At 44.8% G+C, this 24793-nt stretch overlaps 2 protein-coding genes and 1 long non-coding RNA gene across 10 annotated transcripts in view; 2 read left to right on the top strand and 1 right to left on the bottom strand.

Annotated features, from left to right (window-relative positions):
* Nucleotides 1-24793, top strand: part of RNASEK (ribonuclease K) — a 303790-nt gene that overhangs the window by 38148 nt on the left and 240849 nt on the right. The window lies entirely within an intron of this gene.
* On the top strand, nucleotides 3948-23901 carry XAF1 (XIAP associated factor 1). 4 transcript variants are annotated; one of them, XM_050765410.1, is made up of 7 exons: nucleotides 3948-4609; nucleotides 6928-7063; nucleotides 7825-7881; nucleotides 8373-8568; nucleotides 10105-10190; nucleotides 18185-18526; nucleotides 20924-23901. In XM_050765410.1, exons 1-7 carry the CDS (start codon nucleotides 4578-4580, stop codon nucleotides 20978-20980), a joined length of 906 nt encoding a protein of 301 aa, XP_050621367.1. In that variant the 5' UTR covers nucleotides 3948-4577; the 3' UTR covers nucleotides 20981-23901. The 4 variants fall into 4 exon arrangements, with proteins under 4 accessions (XP_050621367.1, XP_050621368.1, XP_050621369.1 ...); XM_050765411.1 differs by lacking the exon at nucleotides 7825-7881; XM_050765412.1 differs by lacking the exons at nucleotides 3948-4609; nucleotides 10105-10190 and having other exon boundaries at nucleotides 6963-7063.
* Nucleotides 8566-24793, bottom strand: LOC126939839 (uncharacterized). 5 transcript variants are annotated; one of them, XR_007720458.1, is made up of 6 exons: nucleotides 24675-24793; nucleotides 24347-24487; nucleotides 18177-18347; nucleotides 16232-16363; nucleotides 9607-10122; nucleotides 8566-8620 (listed from the first exon to the last, which is right to left on the bottom strand). It is a non-coding gene; the product is annotated as an uncharacterized LOC126939839 (long non-coding RNA). The 5 variants fall into 5 exon arrangements; XR_007720459.1 differs by lacking the exon at nucleotides 8566-8620 and adding an exon at nucleotides 16796-16859 and having other exon boundaries at nucleotides 9338-10122; XR_007720456.1 differs by lacking the exon at nucleotides 8566-8620 and having other exon boundaries at nucleotides 9338-10122.

Raw genomic sequence — 24793 nt, 5'->3', positions numbered from 1 at the left:
CGACATGATCTTACAAATGGAACATTAAGAAGAGCTGCACAAGTCGGGCGCAGTGGCTCATGCCTGTAATCCCAGCACTTTGGGAGGCCGAGGCGGAAGGATCATGAGGTCAGGAGTTCAAGACCAGCCTTGCCAAGATGGTGAAACCTCATTTCTACTAAAAATACAAAAATTAGCCTGGTGTGGTGGTGGGCACCTGTAATCCTAGCTACTCAGGAGGCTGAGGCAGAGAATTGCTTGAACTCGGGAGGCAGAGGTTGCAGTGAGCCGAGATGGCACCACTGCACTCCAGCCTGGGTGACAGAGCGAGACTCCATCTCAAAAAAAAAAAAAGAAGAAGAAGAAATGGACACAATATCTCGGAGCCAGTGTGAATCATTGTAAGAAAGACTACGTGATGTCAAGGTCAGGGTAGGAAGAAATACTTGTAAGTTTCCATTTTTAAAAATTAAAACACTAGTTATTCTCTAAAATGAGAGTCTGAGTGATTGTTCATTACCACAACTTAACCATATGAGTAAGTTCACCCCAAATTCTGAATGAAAAGACTCTGAGTCTCTAAACTTTTTCTCTTTCACGTCCCCCACTCCACCATAAAAAGCAACAACAACAAAAAATTGACATATATGGTCATTTGTCCTGAGTTCCATGAGATTTGCTGCAGCCAAGGTGACTATACCATGACCAAGATACTACAAAATTGGTTGCATGCAGTGGCACATTTCCGTAATCTCAGGACCTTGGAAGGCCGAGGTGGGAGGATCACTTGAGGCCAGGAGTTCAAAACCAGCCTGGGTAACATAGTGGGACCCCATTTCTATAATTGTTTTTTAAGTTAGCTGGGTATGGTAGCGTGTGCCTGTAGTCTGTGTGAAGGCAGAGGGATTGCTTGAACCTGGGAGTTCGAGGCTGCAGTGAGCTATGATCACTACTGCACTCCAGCCTGAGTGACAGAGACAGACTTTATCTCTTTACCATATATATATAATCTGGGAAAAGGAGAAGGCTCATAACACTGACCCTCGTAAACGTCAGGGAAGAGACCTGGACATCTGGGCTGTGATTGCTGATTGGATGGGAATGGGTTGGTGGCAAAAGTGGGTGAGATGTTTTAACCCGGGGCGGGGCACAGGGGAAATGTGAATGTGTGAAAAGAGATTTCTCACAGAAAGAAAGGAAGAGAAAAGTACTGGTCACTCCCCACAGAGAATGCCATGGAGTTGCTGTTTCTTGCCCATGAGTTTAATGACAAGCTTCCTTCCCCTTCACATGCCAACTAAGCAGCAGCCAGCAGGCCATTCCCCGTCTTTGCTGCCCAACCAAGCGTACAGTCTTCCCCAAACACAGTCACAGATATTCACAGGCTTGAATGCCATCCAGAGACTAGTCATTTGATGCAATTGCCTGTGGTCTGACAAACAAACTCCCACCCACACACGTTTTGCTTGAAGAGTCTGAAATCTACACATCTCCCGGGACTCGGGGCCCACTCTGACCACAGGATTCTTCTAAAGACACCACCGACAGAAGTGTGTGCAATTGCACCATATAATTTTTGTCTGGGAAGTGAAATGTCTCTGTTGTTACATCATCTTCCTTAGCGTAGTGATCCCTCAAAAGAAGAAAGCCGAAATAAGATCCCTTCTCAAAGTCAACTATTAAAACAATCCTTTTTAAATATTCTCTCCTGTCTTCCATATTGTACAAGTAGAGCTCTCACACAATTTCTCTTCTGATCTTCAAAACGATTCATGGAGGGGTATATTATTCCTGTGTCCTAGTCCAGCCAGGACTTCCTGCTCCCCCTTTCCCCCATTCCTGCAAAGGTGACATGGCCAGCCGGGCCAATTCACGTCTGAGAGACCAGCTTCCTGTGACAACCTTCGCCCGCCTCCCCTGACCCACGGGCCCTGACACAATGAGACCACCGGAAACTCCCAACAACGGCCAAGCGGGTAGCCACAGTGTCCTGGAAAGGAATTCTAAGCCCACAACAGAGCATTTCTCATCTAGTTGTTTTTTTTTTTTTTTTTTTTTTTTAATGGGATTGGGGTTGGCAACCAGCCAAAGACGGGTGGCAGAATGATGAAATCATGCAAGTCCACGGCACCGACTGATGTTGTAGTGGAAATGGGGACAGGCTTTTGTGCTAACCAGAATGTTCCTCATACACTGTCTGATTAATAATAGTGATGGCCCAGGAAGAGCCATGGTAGTCAAAGAGAAACATTGCTTTATCTGTAATATTCTATTTTTTTTAAAGAGCATATATTCATATATTCGTTATGTAATATAAGTTATCTTGAGAAATGAAAAGAAAATGGCCATTGCTGCCGCTTGCAGAGCCCTCAGACTCGGGGCTGTTGTGTGAGTGGGGGAAGATTTCTAACTCCTGCTTAATTATCTCAAAACACCCCATCCATTCCGGTCAGTCAGCATTTGACTGCCTGCTACTGCAAAGCCCAGTACTGCACTGCCTAATAAGCGCAAAGCCCACAGGTCCCTCCAGGAAGGCAGGGGTGGTTGGTCAGAAAGAGCTGGCTCTCAAATCGCCCATGCCTGGGACTGGATGGGGAGGAGTTGAGACAACAGACACACAGCCAACTAACCATAACCAGAGACGAAGGAGGTAGGTTCTAGATCAGTGTTGCCATAGGAGTTGGTCCTGAAGAACTGCTGGGATTTTGATGGGGAAGGGAAGGGGTGGTGTGGGTGGGACAGTGTGCAGGAGGAAACATCTTGGAAGAAAATTAGGATGTAGATGAAAAGCAACCTATGGTCACTTCTAATTCCACCCCCATACCCTGGCCACACCTTCCATTCCTCTAAGATGTCCAATCTATACACCCCTGCCACCACCCCTATCCCATCTCAGCAGGAGACAATGTGTGAAAAGAAAGCTCTTCGTTTTTATTTTTTTTCCTTCCTTCCTTCCTTCCTTCCTTCCTTCCTTCCTTCCTTCCTTCCTTCCTTCCTTCCTTCCTTCCTTCCTCCCTCCCTCCCTCCCTCCCTCCCTCCCTCCCTCTTTCTTTCTTTTGACAGAGTCTCGTTCTGTTGTGCAGGCTGGAGTGCAGTAGTGCAATCTCGGCTCACTGCAACCTCCACTTCCTGGGTTCAAGCGATTCTCCTGCCTCAGCCTCCTGAGTAGCTGGGGTTATAGGCACACACTACCACACCCGGCTAATTTTTGTATTTTTAGTAGAGACGGGGTTTCACCATGTTGGTCAGGCTGGTCTCCTGACCTCGCGATCCACCCACCTCAGCCTCCCAAAGTGCTGGGATTATAGGCATGAGTCACTGCGCCCGACCTGCTTATTTTTCATTCTTAATATTCACAGACTGCCCAGAGACAGACAGGAATGGGCAGTGAGGGTCAGAAGGATTAAGGAGCTTGCCTAGCCAGTGAGGAAGGGAACAAGATAAGATGCAAACCTCAGTCTCTGACTCTTGGTTAAGTGCTCCCTACCCCAACCAGCTGTCAAATGAGGTGGACGGGGTCTTGATTAGGTACATAGACACCTGAATAAGATCAACCTGGTGTGAATCCCAGCTTTGATGTTGAGTGATTGACCTAGTCTCTCTCTGCCTCCATTTTCTCTTTTTTTCTTTTCATTTTTCTTTTTTGAGGCAGAGTCTCACTCTGTCACTGCCTCTGTTTTCCACAGCAAAATGGAATCAACCATGCTTACCTGAGGGATTAAAACGAAGACAATGCCTACCTAATGCTTAGAACGGTGCCTGGAACCTAGACGATGCCGAAGCAGTCCTTCATGCTTCCCTCCTATCGCTGTGATCATCAGTACCACCACGCACTGCTTCTCATTTAGTGCCTGAGTTTTAGAGCCTGCCTGGAAGCTGGAGCCCTGCCTGGACATTTCCCTTAATTTTGTTACCCTCCTCAGAGAGGCGGCACCCACCCCACTGGCAGACTCCTCGGGAATTCTCTGGGCCTGCTTGTCATCACTCCAGACGTTGTTTAGAGTCCTTCTGTAAGCACAGCTGTTTCTAGTATCTGCAAAAACTCTTAAGGGCCCCGGGGAGGATACACACCAGATTGGGTCTGGGCTCACACTACCCTGCATCCCCAGAGCCTCCCTGGACGCTGTTTGCGAAGTCCTCACCGCCTCAAGTCCAGGAGCCATTTTTAGGGAACAGCATTCAAGCTCAACACGGCAAGTTCCCTCTTTCCTGCAGAGGGAGGAGCAGAAGGGAGCCGGAGATGGGGGAGAAGGGTGGGAGGTGGATGGTTTGGAAAAGGGATGGAGACCCAGACAGAGCGAAGCCAGTCAGCCAGGGTAAGCGAACAAGCTGCTGCCCAGGAGAAGCCTGGCCTCAGGCTCCCTGTGATAGGAGCAAAGAATGACCGCAGAGAGCGGCAGCAGGTGCTGGCCATGCTGTAGAGGGGCTTCCTGGGAGGGTCCAGCCACAGGAATCAACGGGGAATCCTGAGCCGAGAATTCTGAGGGTAGGATCTCCTCCCTCCCTGAAGCTGTGGGCTGGGCCGTCGGAAGACTTTCAGTTTTGTTTCCTTGCCTGCAAGAAACGAAACTCAACTGAAAGACTCCAGAGAGCAGAACATGGAAGGAGCCTTCTCGGTGTGCAAGAACTGGTAAGAAAGCGCTTTCTCCAGCAGCAGACCCCGGCTGGTGAGGGAGAAACGCCGAGGAGATAGGGCTGTTTCTGAAGGGAGGAGAAAGTAGTTCCGGCATAAAAACACTTAGGAGGACAAGCAGCTGGAGACCGTGGGCCCCGAGGGTAGGAGGGTCTAAACGTGATAATCTCTGGGCGAGGGTGGACAGCATTACCTCCACTTCACTGCAGCCCCTTCCCCCCAAATTTTAGGCTTCCTGGGACTGTTCTGAAGACAAATAGCCCGGCCAGTGGTCCCAGCTGGGCTACTCATACTTGTGAGACCTTGGGTCCTAATCTGGGGTTCTGATACTCTGACCTTCACACCAGTCTGTGAAAGAAAGGGTCCCACGGAGATTCTCCAGGACTACTCTCACCCTCCTTGAAAGGGAGCCGTGGGGCAGAGCAGGGAGGACAGAGCAGGGGGCTGGGACCACACCTCTAACGGGGCGGGGCGGGGGCGGGGGCGGAATCTGACCCGTGGAAAAGCCCCATTCTCAGAGCTCCCTACCTGTGGCAGGGACTTGAGTGGGACCCTACCCGGAGAGCTTTGCTCCAGCCAGACCCTTCAACTACTCTGGTTTCTCAACCAGCCTAGGAGGAGCAGGGGGAGAAGGGACCAGGCCAGGCAGAGGAGAGAGAACAGAGGAAGGGAAAATGCTGCCGCCTGTGTGCCCGCTGCCTGGGCAGAGCAGAAGCAAAGAGCTTGTTCACATCAAGAGGAGTGAGGCTTTGACAGTCCCTCTCGGGGCACGCCCCATGTGCCAGGGACATGGGCATGCAACTGTTCTCGTCCTCTGGGCCTTTATGGCTACCACAGTTTATCTGTAGGTCAAATATACTTCTATAAGGCTGTTTTTAAAATGAAACATTTCACTTTAAATAATGTAAATAATTAAATTATTTCAATTTCAACAATTCGAGAGAAGTGCCAACTTCTCTTGAATCTTTTTTCTTGTTTTCTGGTGCCCCTCTTTGGTCCACAGTGTTAGGAACGCAGCCCTGCTAGGGCAGCCTTGCTCCCCATTTCCCTTCTCCCGAACTGCCACGAGCAAGAGTTGATGGAAGTGAAAAGGGTCATTTATTTATTTCTTCTTTTTTTTTTTTTTTTTTTTTTTTTTTTTTAAGATGGAGTTTCGCTTCCTTTTGCCCCGGCTGGAGTGCAATGGTGGGATCTCAGCTCACTGCAACCTCCACTTCCCGGGTTCAAGTGATTCTCCTGCCTCGGCCTCCCGGGTAGCTGGAATTACAGGCGTGCGCCACCACGTCCGGCTAATTTTGTATTTTTTTAGTAGAGATGAGGTTTCACCATGTTGGCCAGGCTGGTCTCTAACTCCTGACCTCAGGTGATCCACCCGCCTCGGTTTCCCAAAGTGCTGGGATTACAGGCGTGAGCCACCACACTTGGCTAATTTTGTATTTTTAGTAGAGATGGGATTTCTCCATGTTGGTCAGGCTGGTCTTGGATTCCCAACCTCAGGTGATCCACCCGCCTTGGCATCCCAAAGTGCTGGGATTACAGGCGTGAGCCACGGCGCCCAGCCGAAAGGGGGCGCTTCTTGGTGAAGAGGATGGTTGGAGAAAAACGCCCTGCCCAGGAAGTGGGAGGCTCAGAACCCTTCCTGCATTGTGGTCTCTGGGAAGAACCTCGGAGTTTCTGTGAGTTAGCGCAGGTGAACCTGGAGGCAGGAGAGACGGGAAGCTCTCGCTTAGGAGATTCTGGAAGTTGACATGGCCCTGGCAGGAAGCATGAGCCTAGCAGGGCTGTGTTCCTAACACTGTGGACCAAACAGGGGCACCAGAAAACAAGAAAAAAAGATTCAAGAGAATTTGGCACTTCTCTCGAATTGTTTAAATTGAAATAATTTAATTGTTTACATTATTTAAAGTGAAATGTTTCATTTTAAAAACAGCCTTATAGAGGTATAATTGACCTACAAATAAACTGCACATTTTAAAGGGTAATAATTGGTAAGTGTTGGCCTATGTTATACACATCCATGAAACACCATCACCCCCAAACCTCCCCCGTGCCCCTTGGTAATTCCTCCCTCCTGCTCCTTCCCATGCCCCGCCCCAGCAATGTAAGAGCTCTGCAGAACGTCCTTATTCTTATTCGATGCTGCCCCACTGTTCTGGTTTTGGACCCACACAGGGAGTGTGGGGCAGGAGGTCATCATCATCACATGTTCAGTGCTTAAGGCCTCTGGAGATCTAGCCCTGGGTATGAAATACAGCTCCATGTTTTATAATTTGAAAATAAGTCTGCTTTCCCATCACCCCACCTTGACCCTGTAGCAAAAGACACGTAGCCTCTGCCCACTTCGCCCTCCATGAGGCTCACTGCCTGCGGTTCCTGGTCTTGTGCCCAGAGTGTGAGGAGCCTGTCTCCAGGAAAAACATGGAGGAGCACTGCAAGGTTGAGCACCAGCAGGTGAGGAAGTGGCAAGGATGGGGTCTGGGAATCAGGGCAAGGGTGCAGTCCTGCCTGCAGGAGAGATGGGGTCTGAGAGTCGGGGGACGAGGGCCTAGTCCTCCCTGCAGGTGAGATGGGGTCCGGGAGTCAAGGTGAGTGTTCAGTCCTCCCTGCAGGAGAGATGGGGTCTGGGAGTTGGAGCGAGGGCTGGGGACTTAAGGCAAGGGTCCAGTCCCCCAGGCAGAGACTCACTTGAGGGTCATGGGAAGTCATTCAGCCCCTCCACACGAAGCCCCGTGGAAAGGAAATGTTAATCCTGCCTTTTCATGCTAATCTGAGTCTACCTCCAGTTTTCCCATTTCCAATCCTTTCCCTATAGGCTTATGGATCTGGCACAGGCAAGAGGTTCTGGTTTCAGGAAAGGTTGGCTGTTCTCTTGAGATCTCTAAAGAGAGGACGTGAAAAAGGCCCTGGAAGGCAGTCAGGTTGAGCTTCATTTCCCGCCTTTCCATGTCCATTCCTCCTGGGGCCCCTGATCTGTCTCTCTGGAGATACTCAAGCTCAGGCAGCCATTGCAACTCAGACTGGTCTGACAAACCACTTCTTGAACACTGGGCTGGGTGCTAGAGAGAGACTGAGGTAGGCACACCGGATCCCTGCCCTGTAGGAGTTCACAGACCGAAACCCAGAACACTGTGAGCCAAAGTGGATGTGGGGCAGGCCCTGGGTGCTGGGTGGACCCACATCTGGTGTGTGTGTGTGTGTGTGTGTGTGTTTAGGTTGGGTGTACGATGTGTCAGCAGAGCATGCAGAAGTCCTCGCTGGAGTTTCATAAGGTAAGAGCCCCATGTGGTCCATGAGTCCAACAGAGCTCAGATCTCCGGAGGGCAGTCCCCCACTCTGGCCCTTCTCATCTGCTTTCTCGTATTGGCCGCAATTCCCTAGGGAGATGGGCACAAGTCCTTGATCTGCCTACAGTCAAAGAGGCCAGTGATCGGCCAGGTGCAGTGACTCGTGCCTATAATCCCAACACTTTGGGAGGCCGAGGTGGGCAGATCACGAGGTCAGGAGTTCAAGGCCAGCCTGACCAACATGGTGAAACCTCGTCTCTACTAACAATACAAAAATTAGCTGGGCATGGTGGCGCATGCCTGTAGTCCCACCCACTCAGGAGGCTGAGGCAGGAGAATCACTTGAACCCGGGAGGCAGAGGTTGCAGTGAGCCAAGATCAAGCCACTGCTCTCCAGACTGGGTGACACAGTGAGACTCTGTCTCAAAAAAAAAAAAAAAGGCCAGTGATCATGCCCTTCCTGCTCCCTCCCACAGGCCAATGAGTGCCAGGAGCGCCCTGTTGAGTGTAAGTTCTGCGAACTGGACATGCAACTCAGCAAGCTGGAGCTCCACGAGTCCTTCTGCGGCAGCCGGACAGAGCTCTGCCCAGGCTGTGGCCAGTTCATCATGCGCCGAATGCTCGCGCAGCACACAGATGTCTGTCGGAGTGAACAGGCCCAGCTCAGGAAAGGTGAGCACACGACTGGGGTGGAAGAGAGACGTTCCAAGGGCCAGAGCCTTTCCTGGATGGGATGCAAGGAAAGGAAGCTCTCAACAGGACGGATGACAGTGTATTTGCTGTATAGATCTCAATTCATCTGACTATTCTAATTCTAAACCATGCCTCAGGGTGGCCTTCCTGTGTATCTGCTGTGGTCTTCAAATGACTGGTCCAGGGAGACCAGGAGGCCGGGGCTAGAGCCTGGCTGCCACAGAGTTGAGTAAAGAGGCCACGGAGAAGCTGGGCGGGGTGGCTCATGCCTGTAATCGCAGCACTTTGGGAGGCCGAGGCGGGCAGATCACCTGAGGTCGGGAGTTCGAGATCACCTTGACCAACATGGAGAAACCCTGTCTCTACTAAAAATACAAAATTAGCCAGACGTGGTAGCGGGCGCCCATAGTCCCAGCTACTTGGGAGACTGAGGCAGGAGAATTGCTTGGACCCAGGAGGCGGAGGTTGCAGTGAGCCGAGATCACACCATTGCACTCCAGCCTGGGCAACAAGAGCAAAACTCTGTCTCAAAAAAAAAAAAAAAAAGAAAAGAAAAGAAAAGAGAGACCATGGGGAATCCTAGGAAACAGGGGGCTTTCTTTAAGTGCCTCCAGCACAATCCTAGCCTGGCAGAGATCCATTGCATCCTTTTACAGATGAGAAACCTACACACAGAATAAAGCAGGGGCTTGCTAGAGGCAGAAATAAGACTGGACTCCCACATTTCCTGGCACCGAATCTAAGGCTTTTTCCATTATCAGCAATGGCCAGAAGGGAGCTAGCAATAGCTCCTGGCCTGGGGGCCTATGTATTGGCTCCCTGGTACCATTTTATGTTCACTTGACTCACTCACCTCTTTATGAGGGTATATTTACTGTCACACAACCATCAGTGTGATAGATCCTTTGGTGCATTTGCTGGTGGTTTTGGTAACATGGGAGAGAGTCTAAAACTCCCCAGTCCATAACCCTCTCCTGATAAACAATCAATCCAAGGGCAAAACTGGCCAATGCAAACCTGAAAAGTGTGAGAGTCATGTCCATTTCCTTCATCCCAGCATGGCTGGACTTCAACAGAATCAAACACAATCTTCACAACTTCAGTGCAACACAACACAACACAGCTTCAACACCATCAACAAAGATGTGTTCAACCAACACCTGGTCTGATCACAGAGGCTGGAAACTGGTGGAATGAAAGAGCAGTCAGGTTGGAGTGGGTTGGCATCCGCAGCTGCAGCTTCATTCATCGCCTCAGAAACCAGTCCTGCTCCAGGAAAATGTCTATCCATTAGGGTTGCTGCTGCCCTGAGTGCACATCTGCGGCCGTAAAGGAAATGATGTGGATGACTCGGCCACGAGTTGCCTGTGTGGTCAAGGATGCCGGCAGCGCAGAAAAGTCGAGGCCAGGCAGGCCCGGGGGTCAGTTCACGCTCATGAGTACAGGCCATGTAGGCAGGTGTGGGAGAGCTGGGCTAGCCATTGACAAGGTGTTGTTGTTTCTCTGCTTATTCAGGCGAAAGAATTTCAGCTCCTGAAAGGGAAATCTACTGTCATTATTGCAACCAAATGATTCCAGAAAATAAGTATTTCCACCATATGGTGAGTAGCAGTTAGTAATTTTCTGGTGGTGCCAATAGTTCGTCCACATTCTGAAAAGTATCACAGGAAAGGCAGACTCTGGGCCCAATTTTACATAGCACGAGTATTAAAGGGTCCTATATTTATTTTTTGCTTTGTTCAAAAAGATATTTTAGTGACTCGTTTAGGCTAATAAAGCACACACAACTGGTCTTCATTTGTGCCCAGCCCTTCAAAGGGGCCTCCCTTACCACTCTCAACACCCCCTGATCACCTCTGACCATCTCCAACCTTCACGGCCTGAACATTGCAATTTGGTCCTCAATAGGGCCTGTCCTACTGCTTTCTGTCCCATGTGGGAGTCTTCTCTGTCAGACTGTGAGTTTCCTACAAAACTGAATGACTTTTTCCATTTTCCTGATTTCAGGGCTTGGTGCAAAAAGAGGACTTTGTAGAGATGCAGTTATGTGATTGACTGACTGACTGATTTTGCCTGGGAACACTCACAGGCTCTTCCCTCCATAGCCCTAAGTGCCTTTTAGTGCACTGCTGTGCCAAGTTGCTCCCTTCTTTTGCACAGAATGAAGCATTTCCCCTTTGGGAAACTTACCAAGACTTCTCTCCAAAGAACTCTTCTCCTTGGGCAGAAAGTTGTTTACCTTTCTGAACACTTCAGTTCCTAAAACTACAGAATATCAAAACTAAACAAACCACAGAGATGATCCAGCTTTTTGCTCTTTTTTGTTTGTTTTTACTGTTGTGGTAAACCACATATGATGTAAAATTTGCCATCGCTGTAGAGACATTTGGTACGTTCACAGTGTTGTGCAATCTGGTTCTAGAATATTTTCATCATTCCAAAAAGAAATCCTGTACCCATTACCAGATACCATCCATTCCCTCATCTTCCCAGTTCCTGGCAACCACTAGTCTGCTTTCTATCTTTATGGATTAGTCTATTCTGGACATTTCACATCAATGGAGTCATATACTATGTGGTCATATATAACCATCTTCTTTCACTTAGCATAATATTTTCAAGGTTTACCCGTGTTGTAGTTGTGGTGTGTATTAGCACTTTATTCCTTTTAATGGCCCTTTTTTTTTTTTTTTTTTTTTTCTGAGACAGGGTCTCACTCTGTCGCCCAGGCTGGAGTGCAGTGGCGTGATCTCGGCTCACTGCAACCTCTGCCTCCCAGATTCAAGCGATTCTCCTGCCTCAGCCTCCCGAGTAGCTGGAACTATAGGTGCCCACCACCACGACTGGCTAATTTATATATATATATATTTTTTTTTTTTAGTAGAGACGGGGTTTTACCATGTTGGCCAGGCTGGTCTCAAACTCCTGACCTCAGGTGATCCGCCTTCCTCGGCTTCCCAATGTTAATGGCCTTTTTCATCCCACATTTTGTTTCTCTACTTGTTGATAAAATTTGGATTGTTTTCACCTTTCAGCTCTTTGCTTTTTGAAGTGCAGTCTGTGGACCAGCTGCATCAGCATCACCTGGGATCCTGTTAGAAATGCAGACTCTCAGGCCCTCCCCCTAGAAATGCTCAATCAGAATATGCAGGGTCACATGATTTCCCAGGTATGTCAAGTCTGAGATGCGCTGCCCCAGCCACGGGATTCTCAGCCTTGGCTGAACATGGAAATCGCCTACTGACTTGTTTTCCTTAGTACTGATGTTTATTCGATGCTATAAGTGGTCCATGTCTTCTATTTGAATGAGAAAATACTTGGTGAGCACCCAAACAAGAGTGAAGCTGACGACTCCCCTTCAAATGTTCAGCCTGGCAACCAAGGCCCCTACCTACATACTTATTTGAAGGCTGCAGGGAGGTGGGGAGCTCCAGTACACATGGAACTGGATTTGTGCTCAGAAACTCTGAATTTTAGTTCTGCTCTGCCCCTTACTGGCTGTGTAACCTCTCTGAGCTTCTTTCTTCTTTGGAGGAAAATGGGGATAATGGTTTATCTCCTCGTTCAGGAAAAGAAGACATCCATGACCAGCCAACACCAGATCTATCTCCTTTGCAGCATCCACACTCACTCACTTTGCCTTCCCACCTCTTAACCATAGAGGAACTTTCTTTGTGCCCATCTAAAGCCTATCTCCTCCTACTGGTATACTATATCCTCTCTTTCTGCCTACACAAGGTCACACAAGGTTTTTGCTACACTGCTCCAGCAATTCTCCCCTCTCTGTCCTGCAACAGGGAGAGGTTAAATGAGCTGTACCCACAGGCAACAACAAAGTCTCAGAACTCTAGGACGTCCTAACATTTCTTACAATAAGTTTTTAAAGGGGTACCACTACTGAGTATGTATATATCAGTGGTGAATCTTTGGCCTTGCACGAAAATAATTTTCTTTTTTAATTTTTGAAAATTAAGGATTGAAATCATGTATACTAGGTGGTTTGTGGTTTTCAGTCTTTAACTTTTTATTAACATGACCTAAAACCAGAAAAACATGTAATACTTCTGATCCCATTTCCTACAAGCTACTATCTTGCTTCTTTGTTGCCCTCCTCAGAAAAACATTTGAACTAGTTGTCTGTAGTCACTGCCTCCATGTTTTCTTCTCCCATTCTTATTCCCACTCCAGTCTTGCCCTCCAGTGTAACCAAATCTACTCTTGTCAAAATCAATGACCTCTGCATTGCTAAATCCAATGCTCAGTTCTCAGTTCTCAATTTATGGGGACCATTTACTGCTCATCACTCCCTCTTCCTTAACGTACTTTCTCGGCTTCCAGGGTACCATACTATTATGGTTTTCAATGACCTTGGTGGTCTCTCATTCTCTACCTCCCCAACCTCTTAATTTTGAGGGGCCCTGGGGCTTAGTCTCTGGTCTCTTCTCTACCTATATTCACTGCCTTATTTCATTCTACCTCCTGATTTTTAAAAATGCCATATGTAGTCAGACACTTCCAAATTTATAGCTCAGTCTAGGCTTTTCCCCCCAAACTCTAGATTTGTATATTACTATTTACTGCATCTTCACTTGAATGCTTTATAGACATCTTAAATGTGACACATCTGAAATGGAATCCTCTCTGCCACAGCTTGGCCCATCTCAGTTAATGGCAACTCTATCCTTCCAGTCGTTCAGGCCAAAATCTCAGTTTCACTCTCGATTTCTCTTTCCCTCCATGTTGCTGATATGAACCATCATCTTCTCTAGCCCAGACGCTGCAGCAGTCTCCTAAACAGTCTTCCTACTTCTCACCTTGCCCCCTGCAGTCTATTCTCATCACAGTGGTCAACGTGATCCCTGAAAAATACAAGTCAGATTGTTTGGCTCATCTGTTCAGATATCTGCACTGATTCTTGCCCCATTTTATGCAAACTCAAAACTACAGTGACTTTAGAGATCTATGTCATCTTTGCCTCCCTTCCTATCTCATCACCTCTTTGATCTCACGTACTACTCCTGTTCAGCTTACTGGCCTCCTGATCGTTTCTTGAGCATACCATGCCTTAGAGCTTTTTCACTGGCTACTGCCTCTGGCTGGAAGCTACCTCTTCACCTTCCCCACCTTATTGCAGGAGCTAACTCTCTCACTTCTCTCAAGTGTTTACCCAGATGGCACCTGCTCAAGGAGATGTACCACAACAACCTATTTAAAATTGCAACCCCCTCTCCATCACATATTTACTACCCCCTTACCTTCTTCTATTATTTTTTTTCCATAGCATTTGCCAACTTCTAACATATTATCTAATTTACTTACTTATGATGGCCCTTGTTAATTATCTCCCACCACCTCAGTAAAACTATAAGCCCCACTGCTCCCCTTCATGCTAACTACTCCCCACACACAAATACTCTACTTTCACTTTTAGCTGTTTCTTCCAGTAATCACCTTCATATGTCTAAAGAACCTTCTTACATTTTTTCCAATTTTAGATATTACCTGTTGACTCATAAGGATTTAGGAATATAGATTTCACTTTTTTATACCACCCATCCCACACACATACCTCCAAAGTTCTTCATTTCATCCTTTCAATTTATTGATTTCACTCATTCTGGTTAAATAAATATTCAATATTACATTAGTATAACCACATAAACATTATAAATGGTTTTCCACATGAACTGTGATTATGTGTGCTTTCTCCTACAACTTTTTGTTTTCCCTGGACTTAATAATTGCTTCAGTTTTTCATTTGCTTCACTTTCTAGGTACTTATCATTAAATCATCCCTAATATTCTCTAGCAGATATGAAAATTCCCCTGAGTACAACTAAACACATCAGATAGTCTATCCATTTCATTTTGGGAGCATGTGATTCTCCAGGCTTGATGATTAGCTCTTGGTCTGGAATTTCTTCCACTCTCTCCACGGTTGGAGTTCTGATTCCCAAATCTCAGGTCTCATCTTTCTCTTTCTTAGGTTACTCCTTGTTTGATAGAACATATCCTAAATAGTTTCTTGAGAAAGAAAGCATGAGAGGCAAATTTTTAAGACCTTATATGTCTGAAAATGATAGCTTGAGTGGCTATAGAATCTATTGACCATCTTAATTAAAAAAAAATTTATTACAATTCTGATTTGGCCACTACACATTGTATACATGTACAGAAGATCATTCTGTATTCTGTAAGCATGTATCATTATTACTTGTCCACTAAAAATAAAAGAAATAAAGTTAATTACAAAAAAATTCAAACAAATATGAAAGTAGAAAGTTAATACAATAAACGTTCATGTATTCACTCCCAGATACAACAGTTGTTGTTCTAAACAAAGTTAATAAAAGTAAATCTACTCTTAGATACATTACAGATAAAAGGCAAAGGTAAAGAAGAAGATTACAAGCAAAGGAATGGCAATTAGGCTGAAAGAAAATATATCAACAGCAATAATAGAAGTGGGTATGCAGTGGAATAATCTTCAAAGTGCTAAGAGAAAATAGCTGTTAACATATGGAAATCAAAAGTTTTCCAGACTTGAACTATTCTGTTTTCTTTTTTCTAAAGTATGTTAAAGCAAATCCAAGATATCCTGTTATTTCACCATCATTCTTTCATATCTCAAAAATACAGTCATTTTCTTAATCACGATGCCTTTATCACTCTCAATGACATTAACAATAATTTTTCCCCAATTGTTTTGAGGCCTTGCATTTACCACTCTTGTTCATTACTACTGCTGGTGCTGCTGCTGCTTGCTTCTCCCTTGTCTTCTGTTGGATTGAGCAAGATTTCTTTATTCTCTTTCTTCTTTTCTACTGATTCAGCAATTTTACATTCTGTTTCTATCATTTCAGTAGTTATCCTTAACATTTTAATATGAATACTTAATAAAGTCTAAAATTAGACATTAGCTCTACTCTCCTTACAAACAGTATATAAATTTGAGAACATGTTAATGCTGATCCTCTACTCCTATCTTACATGAAAATGCTGCCAGAATTTTGTTTCATTTTGCTTTCATACTACCCCTCTTTAGTGATTATTGTTGTTATTTATGTAACTCATGCCTGTTTAGATATACTCACAAGTTTTTTGTTTTTGCTTTTTTTCTTTCCTTTTTTGAGACAGAGTCTCACTCTGTTGCCTGGACTGGAGTGCAGTGGCATGATCCTGGCTCACTGCAACCTTCGCCTCCAGGGTTCAAGCAGTACTCCTGCCTCAGCCGCTTGAGTAACTGATACTACAGGGGTGTGCCACCATGTCTGGCTAATTTTTGTATTTTTAGTACATATGGGGTTTTTCCATGTTGGCCAAGCTGGTCTCAAACTCCTGATCTCATGTAATCTGCCCACTTCGGCCTCCCAAAGTGCTAGGATTACAGGCACGAGCCACTGTGTCCGGCTGGATATACTCGCAAGTTTACCTTTCTCTTTGCTCACATTCTTTCTTGGATCCTAAGCTTTCCTTCTGGGTAAGATTTCTGTCTTCCTGAAACACATCTCAGCAGTTTCTTCACCAAGAACCTTGAGTAGTAAATCTTCAGTTGCCTGAAAATCTGCTTTTTGTTTTTTGCATTCATGAATGATAGTTTAGCTGAATATCAAATTCTAGATTAACAGCTATTTTCTCTTACCATTTTGTAGATTATTTCACTGCTGTCCCACTTCTGTTATTGCTGTTGATGTATTTTCTTTCAGCCTAATTGCCATTCCTTTGTATGTAATCTTTTTATTTGGTTGATTTCAAGATCCTCTTTGCCTTTTACCTGTAATGTATTTAAGAGTAGATTTATTTTTATTCATTCCGTTCAGAACAATGTACTCAAATGTGTTTGCTTTTCTCCTGCTCAGGATTTCTCTTTCCTTGATATAAAGATTTATATCACTAATCACGTCTGAAAATTCTCATCTATTATCTCTTTGAATTCCCAACGTTCCCCAACTCTCCCACATTCTCTCAACTCTCCTTCTGGAACATAACACATGTGTATTAAACATTCTCATTCTAGCTTCATGTCTCTCTTTTTTTCATGTAATCTTTCCCCTTTTAATAGCCTTATGTCTCTTAACCTTTCATATTTTCTCTATTTCTATCTCCTGTATTCTGGGTAATTTCTTCAAATTATCTCCAAGTTCATTCATTCTTTCTTGGCCAAATCTAATCTGCTGTTTTTAGCCCATCCATTTAGATTCAATACCTGCATTTTTCATGTCTAGAAGTTCAGTTTATCTTTCTTTCAAATTTGCCTATTTTTGTTCTCACTACAAAAAAAAAGATAGGTATGTGAAGTAATGGATATGTTAATTAACTTGACTTAATCATCCCACAATATATACATATATTAAAATATCACATGAATATATAAAGTTATTATTTGTTAATTACAAATTAGAAAATTTCTAATTTGCCTATTCTGTTTTTCATGAGATGTTATTTTCCCAGAGTTAACCATTTTTTATTAATTTATTTTACAGTCTCTATCCTATAGTTGCATAACCTGAACTTCTTGGAGGCTAATCTTACTACTTTTGTGTCTGTGATTCTTACTCAAGGTGGATTGCTTCCCTGTGTGTTTGTAATTTTGGATTGTGAGTTTTTATGTGGCGGGACTCTACCTATGAGGATCCTCTATGACCTATTTTGAGGCTCTTGTCCCTCCAGAGGAATTTTGTGATTGCTTCTGCCAGACATCTCAATGTTTGTGTTAATTCTTCTGCTCAGGGATTCCCAGACCATGAGGCTAAAGTAAATCCTAATGCCAAACACAGGAATGGCATGGACCTGTGATTTTGAGTTTTCAGGGGCATGAGTTTTCTTCTCCACACTCAAATACCGGCCCAAGAAAGAAAGGCTTCCTTGCCACTTTCCTTTTCTCATTAGGTGATACTTTTCCTCTTACCCACCACAATTTACCCTTTAAAGCTTCCAGTTTTATGCAGGGTCAATAGAGTCTTACTTCCAATTCCCCTCCTGTGTGAATGGGATTTCCTCTCATCCAAGCCCCTAGTTACAAAATTGACCCCGTGTCTCCCATAACCAGTGTCAACTCCTGTGCTTAACCAGTCCATTTGTGCTGCTATAACAGGACACCACAGACAGGGTAATAATAAAGAACAGATAATTATTTCTAACAGCTCTGAAGGCTGGGAAGTTCAAGATCAAGGCACCTACCATTTGGTGTCTGGTGAGGGCCTTCTTGCTGCCTCCTAGCATGGTAGAAGGCAAAAGAGTAGAAGGCTGGAGCCAAATGCTTCATGAATAAGGACCCTAATCCCATTAACAAGGGAGGAGCCTTCATGATCTAATCACCCCTAAAGGCCCCACCTCTTAATACCATCACGTTGGCAACACCTGAATTTTGGAGGAGACACATTCAAACCATAGCAACCAGTCAGACCTTCATTCCTGGAATGCAAAATTTTCTTTCTTTCCCGCAAAGCCAGCTATTAAATTGAATGTCTGTCACATTTTATACAGCATATAACAGTGTTTACAGTGGGAATTTTTGTGTTATCGAGTCTACTGTATTTTCTGACCATTAAAGCTGAAGTCGTTTTAAAATTTGATATATTATTCACAATTGCAGGGTAAATGTTGTCCGGACTCAGAGTTTAAGAAATGCTTTCCTGTTGGAAAGCCAAAAATTCTTCCTTCATCTCTTCCAAGTCAAGCTGCTGAAAATCAAACCTCCACGATGAAGAAAGATGTTCGTCCGAAGACAATTAGTATAAACAGATTTCCTCTTCATTCTGGAAGTTCATCAAAGAAAGCACCAAGAGGCAACAACAAAACCTTGGATCCACTTTTGATGTCAGAGCCCAAACCCAGGACCAGCTCCCCTAGAGGAGATAGAACAGCCTATGACATTCTAAGGAGATGTTCTCAGTGTGGCATCCTGCTTCCCCTGCCGATCCTAAATCAACATCAGGTACTCAGCCTCTGTTTTCTGCTTACCGTGCTGTACTCATCTGCACAGTGTCTCTAAAAAGTCCAACACCTGAAAGCCACAACAAATGTTGTGACTGAAAAGGCTCTTTTCTCTGACTCCTGCTTCTCTGGGTGCCCAAATGCACTCTCTCGTAGCACTTACCACCTGGTTTATTTGCATCACCTCCGAGAAACTGAGTCACCTTTGACTCAAGCCAGGTCTTTGAAGGTGGAGCCAGGTCCCTCATCTCTGTGTCTTTAGCTTCTAGGCCAGGGATTGACATACAGCAAGTGCCCCAAAACGGTTGAGTAAACGAATAAAGCAGTGGATACCCAGTCTATCTCTCTCATGGTGTAGACATGCCAGTGAGGCCCAGAGATGAGATGTCTTGGTCAAGATCCTAAGCCAGTCGGTGGCTTACCTCCAGCAGATCAAGGTTTGCTTCAAGAAGATCAGGGTTTGTAGGCATCTCCCTGAATATCCTGATTTTTACATCCTAGGTTATTTTCTTTTTTTGAGATGGAGTCTCGCTCTGTCGCCCAGGCTGGAGTGCAGTGGTGTGATCTCGGCTCACTGCAAGCTCCGCCTCCTGGGTTCACGCCATTCTCCTGCCTCAGCCTCCCAAGTAGCTGGGACTACAGGCGCCCGCCACCTCGCCCGGCTAGTTTTTTTGTATTTTTTAGTAGAGACGGGGTTTCACCGTGTCAGCCAGGATGGTCTCGATCTCCTGACCTCGTGATCCGCCCGTCTCGGCCTCCCAAAGTGCTGGGATTACAGGCTTGAGCCACCGCGCCCCGCCCGTCCTAGGTTATTTTCTAGTAACAATAACAATTGACATTAGACGTTGTTAACCATGGTGTGCCAGTTACAATGCAGAGCTCTTTATAATCTTCATCATAAACAATAGGCATGTATTTCATCCCCATTTTAGTGATAAGGTAAAGTAGCTCCCCAAGGGCTATACAATTAGAGGGTGGCAGGATCCAGCCTGAGTCCCCATGTATATAGCTCCAAAGTTTATGCTCTTAAGCTCCAGACTAAATGCCTCACTTAAAAAAAATTTTTTTTTTCAAAATACAAAAGTACTAGATTTTGTTGGAGCTAGTTAACATAATATCATCTAAAGAAGTATAAAAGCAAAGCTAACCCTACTTCTCCAACCCGTACCCTGAGATACCAATTTGGACAGTCTTATGGGCATCTTTTCAAAGCTCTTTGTGTATACAAACCTAAACAAGGTTTTACTTGTTTCTTTTTCTGCACATACTATCTTACTATACCTATTACTCTGCCACTTGCCTTTTTCACTTAGTATATGATGCATGCTCCTTACAAAAGACTTAGTAGGCCAAAACCTTTTTTTTTTTAACTTCCTTATGCATCTATGTATGCACATAAGCATATAATTTTACAAAAATGCGTTGATTTCATATTTGCTGGGGGTGTTACTAGTGCCTTTTTTCCTGGCCTCCCACGATTTGGTATATTTCCTTTCACAATTTTCTCCATCCTTATATAACAGAGTTGCCAGATTTGGCAAATAAAAATACAAGACAGTCAGTCAAATTTGAATTTCAGAGAAACAAAGAATTGCTTTTAGTATAAGTATGTTCCATGCAATGATTGTTTTGCTGAAATTAAAATTTAACTGGGGCACCCTGTATTTTATTTAGCAATTTCTTACATGACCACATACAAACATACACATTTGGAGTCCTGTTATATACATTTTTTTAACTTTTTTTTTCTTTTTCTTTTTTTTTTTTTTGAGACAGAGCCTTGCTCTGTCCACCCAGGCTGGAATGCAGTGATAGGATCTTGGCTCACTGCAATCTCTGCCTCCCAGGTTCAAGCGATTCTCCTGCCTTAGCCTCCTGAGTAGCTGGGATTACAGGCATCTGTCACCAAGCCCAGCTAATTTTGCATTTCAGTAGAGACGGGATTTCACCATGTTGTCCAAGCTGGTCTTGAACTCCTGATCTCAGGTGATCTACCCACTTCGGCCTCCCAAAGTGCTGGAATTACAGGCGTGAGCCACCACGCCTGGCCAACATTTCTTTACATCCTAATGTAAATTCAGAAATACCCAAGGAAATCCCTACAAGCCAAACAATATGGCTTATTTTTATTTTTATTAATGGCTGCCTATGATTCCATGGTGTGAGTGTTCTCCCATCTGTCCCTCCACCCAGTGATAGCAACAGGCCCCTGCTAAACTTTGTTGCAAGCCTCCTGTACTCCTGGCTCAGTGGGCTCCTGACCATTTCTGTGCCATTACACTCCAGTCTTTGGGCAGGGCTCATGCTCTGTAACAAGGGACAGCAATATCCAGAGATATTCTAGGAGCTAGCACTTCCTACTTTAACCATATCAAACTTTTTTATATCTATTTCTTAGGAGAAATGCCGGTGGTTAGCTTCATCGAAAGGAAAACAAGTGAGAAATTTCAGCTAGATTTGGAAAAGAAAAGGTACTACAAATTCAAAAGATTTCACTTTTAATACTAGCTCTCCTGCCTGCTTGCTGGGGTGGTCTTGTGAAAACGTGATGGGTTTTATTCGTTGGGCTTTAAAAGAAAAGGTTTGGCAGAACTAAAAACAAAACCCACATATCATCTCAATAGATACAGAAAAGGCTTTTGATAAAATTCAGCTTGACTTCATGTTAAAAACCCTCAACAAACCAGGCGTTGAAGGAACATACCTCAAAATAATAAGAGCCACCTATAACAAAACCACAGCCAACATCATACTGAATGAGCAAAAGCTGGAAGCATTACCCTTGAGAACTAGAACAAGGCACTTCAGTCCTGTTCAACATAGTACTGGAAGTCCTTGCCAGAGCAATCAGGCAAGAGAAAGAAATAAAAGGCAACCATATAGGAAGAGAGGAAGTTGAAGCATCTCTGTCTGCAAATGATATGATTCCATACCTAGAAAACCCCATGGTCTTGGCCCAAAAGCTCCTAGATCTGATAAACAACTTCAGCTAACTTTCAGGAGACAAAATCAATGTACAAAAATCAGTAGCATTTTTATACACCAACAACATCCAAGCTGAGAGCCAAATCAAGAACGCAATCCCATTCACAATTGACACAAAAAGAATAAAATACCTAGGAATACAGCTAACTAGGGATATGAAACATCTCTACAACAAAAATTACAAAACACTGCTGAAAGAAATCAGAGATGACACAAATGGAAAAACATTCCATGCTCATGGATAGGAAGAATCAATATTGTTAGAATGGCCATACTACTCAAAGCAATTTATAGATTCAATGCTATTTCTAACAAACTACCAATAACATTCTTCACAGAATCAGAAAAAAAAAAATGCTTTAAAATTTATTTGGAACCAGAAAAGCACCCAAAAAGCCAAAGCAATCCTAAGCAAAAAGAACAAAGCTGGAGGCATCATATTACCCAACTTCAAACTATACTACAGGGCTACAGTAATCAAAACTGCATGGTACTGGTACAAAAGCAGACACACAGGTCAATGGAAGAGAATAGAGAGCCCAGAAATAAACCTACAAACCTACAATCATCTGATCTTTGACAAAGTAGAGAAAAATAAGCAATGGGGAAAGAACTCCCCATTCAATAAGTGGTACTGGGATAACTACCTAGCCATATGCAGAAGATTGAAACTGAACCCCTTCCTTACACCAGGTGCAAAAATCAAGATGGATTAAAGACTTAAACGTAAAACCCCAAACTATAAAAACTCTGGAAGATAACCTAGGCAATACCATTCTGGACATAGGAATGGACAAAGATTTCATGACAAAGATCCCAAAAGCAATTGTAACAAAAGCAAAAATTGACAAATGGGACATGGTTAAACTAAAGGGCTCTGCACAGCAAAAGAAACTAGCAACAGAGTAAACAGACAACCTATAGAATGGGAAAAAAATATTTGCAAACTCTGCATCTGACAAAGGTCTAATATCCAGAATCTATAAGGAACTTAAATAAGCTAACAAGCAAAAAACAAACAACACAATTAAAAAGTGGAAAAAGGACATGAATAGACACTTTTCAAAAGAAGACATACGCGTGGCTAACAAGCATATGAAAAAATGTTCAACATCACTTCTCATTAGAGAAGTGCAAATCAAAACCACAACAAGATACTATCTCACATCAGTCAGAATAGCTATTATTAAAAAGTCAAAAAGTAACAGATGTTGGTGAGGTTGCAAACAAAGGGGAACGCTTATACACTGCTGGTAGGAATGTAAAATTAGTTCAGCCATTGTGGAAAGCAGTTTGACAATATCTCAAATAACTTAAATCAGAACTACCATTGACTCAGCCATTCCGTTATTGGTTATATACCCAAAGGAATCTAAAGCATTCTGTCATAAAGACATATATACACAAATGTTCACGGCAGCACTATTCACAATAGCAAAGTCATAGAATCAAACTAAATGTCCATCAGTGGTAGAATGGATAAAGAAAATGTGGCAGCCAGGTGCGGTGGCTCACGCCTATAATCCCAGCACTTTGGGAGGCCGAGGCGGTGGATCACCTGAGGTCAGGAGTTTGAGCCCAGCCTGGCCAACATGGCGAAATCCCGTCTCTGCTAAAAATACAAAACTTAGCTGGGCGTGGTGGCAAGCGCCTGTAATCCCAGCTACTTGGGAGGCCTAGGCAGGAGAATCGCTTGAACCTGGAAGGTGGTGGTTGCAGTGAGCAGAGATCGTGCCACTGCACTCCAGCCTGGGCAACTAAGCGAGACTCTGCCTCAAAAAAAAAAAAAAAAGAAAACAAAATGTGGCACATATACACCATGGAATACTATGCAGTCATAAAAAAGAATGGGATCATGTCCTGTGCAGCAACAGGAATGGAGCTGGAAACCATTATCCTAAATGAACTCATTCAGAAACAGAAAACCAAATACCACATGTTCTCACTTATAAGTAGAAGCTAAACATTGAGTACACGTGGATACAAAGAAGGGAACCACAGACACTGGAGCCTACCTGAGGTTGGAGCATGGAAGGAGGGTGAGGATCGAAAAACTACCTACCTGGTACTATGCTTTTTATCTGAATGATGAAATAATCTGTACAACAAACCCTCGTGACATGCAGTTTACCTGTATAACAAGCCTGTACATGTGCCCCCGAACCTTAAAAAAATAAGTTAAAAGAAAAATGTTTGGACTATTTTCCTTCTTTCGAACAAAGACAATGGTTTGCCCAAGGACTACAAATAAACAAGGGGAAAAAAGAAAGGTTCCAGTTTTGTTTGAAAGTTCTGATTAAACCTCTGGGGCCTGCAGCCTGGAGAACCTGGAGAACTCTACACCCACAGAACCCGGCTTTGTCCCCAAAGAATAAAAACACCTTTCTAAAAGCTGCTTTTCCACCTTTCTTTGGGTTCTGCCCTGGTTTTCTAGGGCCAGGGATGGCAACACCCGGGACCCCAGGAAGAGGGCAGTGCTCAGGGAAAGGGGAGCACGAGGTGTTGAGGGAGGGAGAAAGAAACGAGGCTGGGACAGTGGGTAAGGGCCAGGTGAAGTGGAGAGGGGCGGCTTCGAAGGCTTCAGGCAGGGAGAGTGGCTGGGGGAAGCCTAGCGATGCAACCTATCCAGCTGCAAACGGCACACTCCCACCTTTCTGCCTGGGCTTTGAGGAGACCCAGTTAGGGCACCCGCCTCTGCTAGGGGAGGAAAATAGGTGGGTAGGACGTCTTTAGATTTCCCTCCCTGGTTGGCATCTGTGTGATATGGTGGACCAACCCTGGGTTCGAATCCCACCTCCCCACTTTCAGCACGTTCTCATTGGGAAACTTTATTCACCTTCCAACACTTCCGTCTCCGTATTTGCGAAATGGATGTGTCTGTATTCCTATCTTCCTTGACGGGACGGTGGGAGCAGTTCTCTAGCTTTGTCTTGCCCAGGTAAGTCTGGTGCTTAAGGCTTTCCTTTGGGAGCCTTGTCTAAAGGGAGGAAAGTGGACCCAAGGGCTGAGCACGCTGCGGCGGCTTCGATTAAAAAAAAAAAAAAAAAAACCCGGGGCTGGGTCAGAATGGGAAAGGCAGCGAACTGAACGGGCTTGAGCCCCAAGTTTGGGGCTGAACGTCTTCCCTGCGTGCAGAAGGAAGGGCAGGAGCATGCCATCCTCACCTGGAGCGCCGGCCGAGTCTCCCGCCTCCCAGCGCCTGGCCAGGGCCCCGTCTGGCCCTCTGCATGTGGGATCCACTGACCCGGCAACTGTAGGTTTGGGACTGAGACCTGGGGGCAGG

The sequence above is a fragment of the Macaca thibetana genome, chromosome 16 (genome assembly GCF_024542745.1).
Source record: "Macaca thibetana thibetana isolate TM-01 chromosome 16, ASM2454274v1, whole genome shotgun sequence".
Classification (NCBI taxonomy): Eukaryota; Metazoa; Chordata; class Mammalia; order Primates; family Cercopithecidae; genus Macaca; species Macaca thibetana.
Note: the sequence above shows the minus strand (reverse complement) of the source record. Positions and strands in the feature narration are given on the sequence as shown.

What these genes read in the sequence shown, in the direction of transcription:
- XAF1 (XM_050765410.1), top strand. Translation starts at nt 4,578, where the DNA reads ATGGAAGGAGCCTTCTCGGTGTGCAAGAACTG. An exon ending in TTCTCGGTGTGCAAGAACTG is followed by an intron (nt 4,610 to 6,927) that starts GTAAGAAAGCGC and finishes TTGACCCTGTAG; the next exon opens with CAAAAGACACGTAGCCTCTG. An exon ending in GCAAGGTTGAGCACCAGCAG is followed by an intron (nt 7,064 to 7,824) that starts GTGAGGAAGTGG and finishes GTGTGTGTTTAG; the next exon opens with GTTGGGTGTACGATGTGTCA.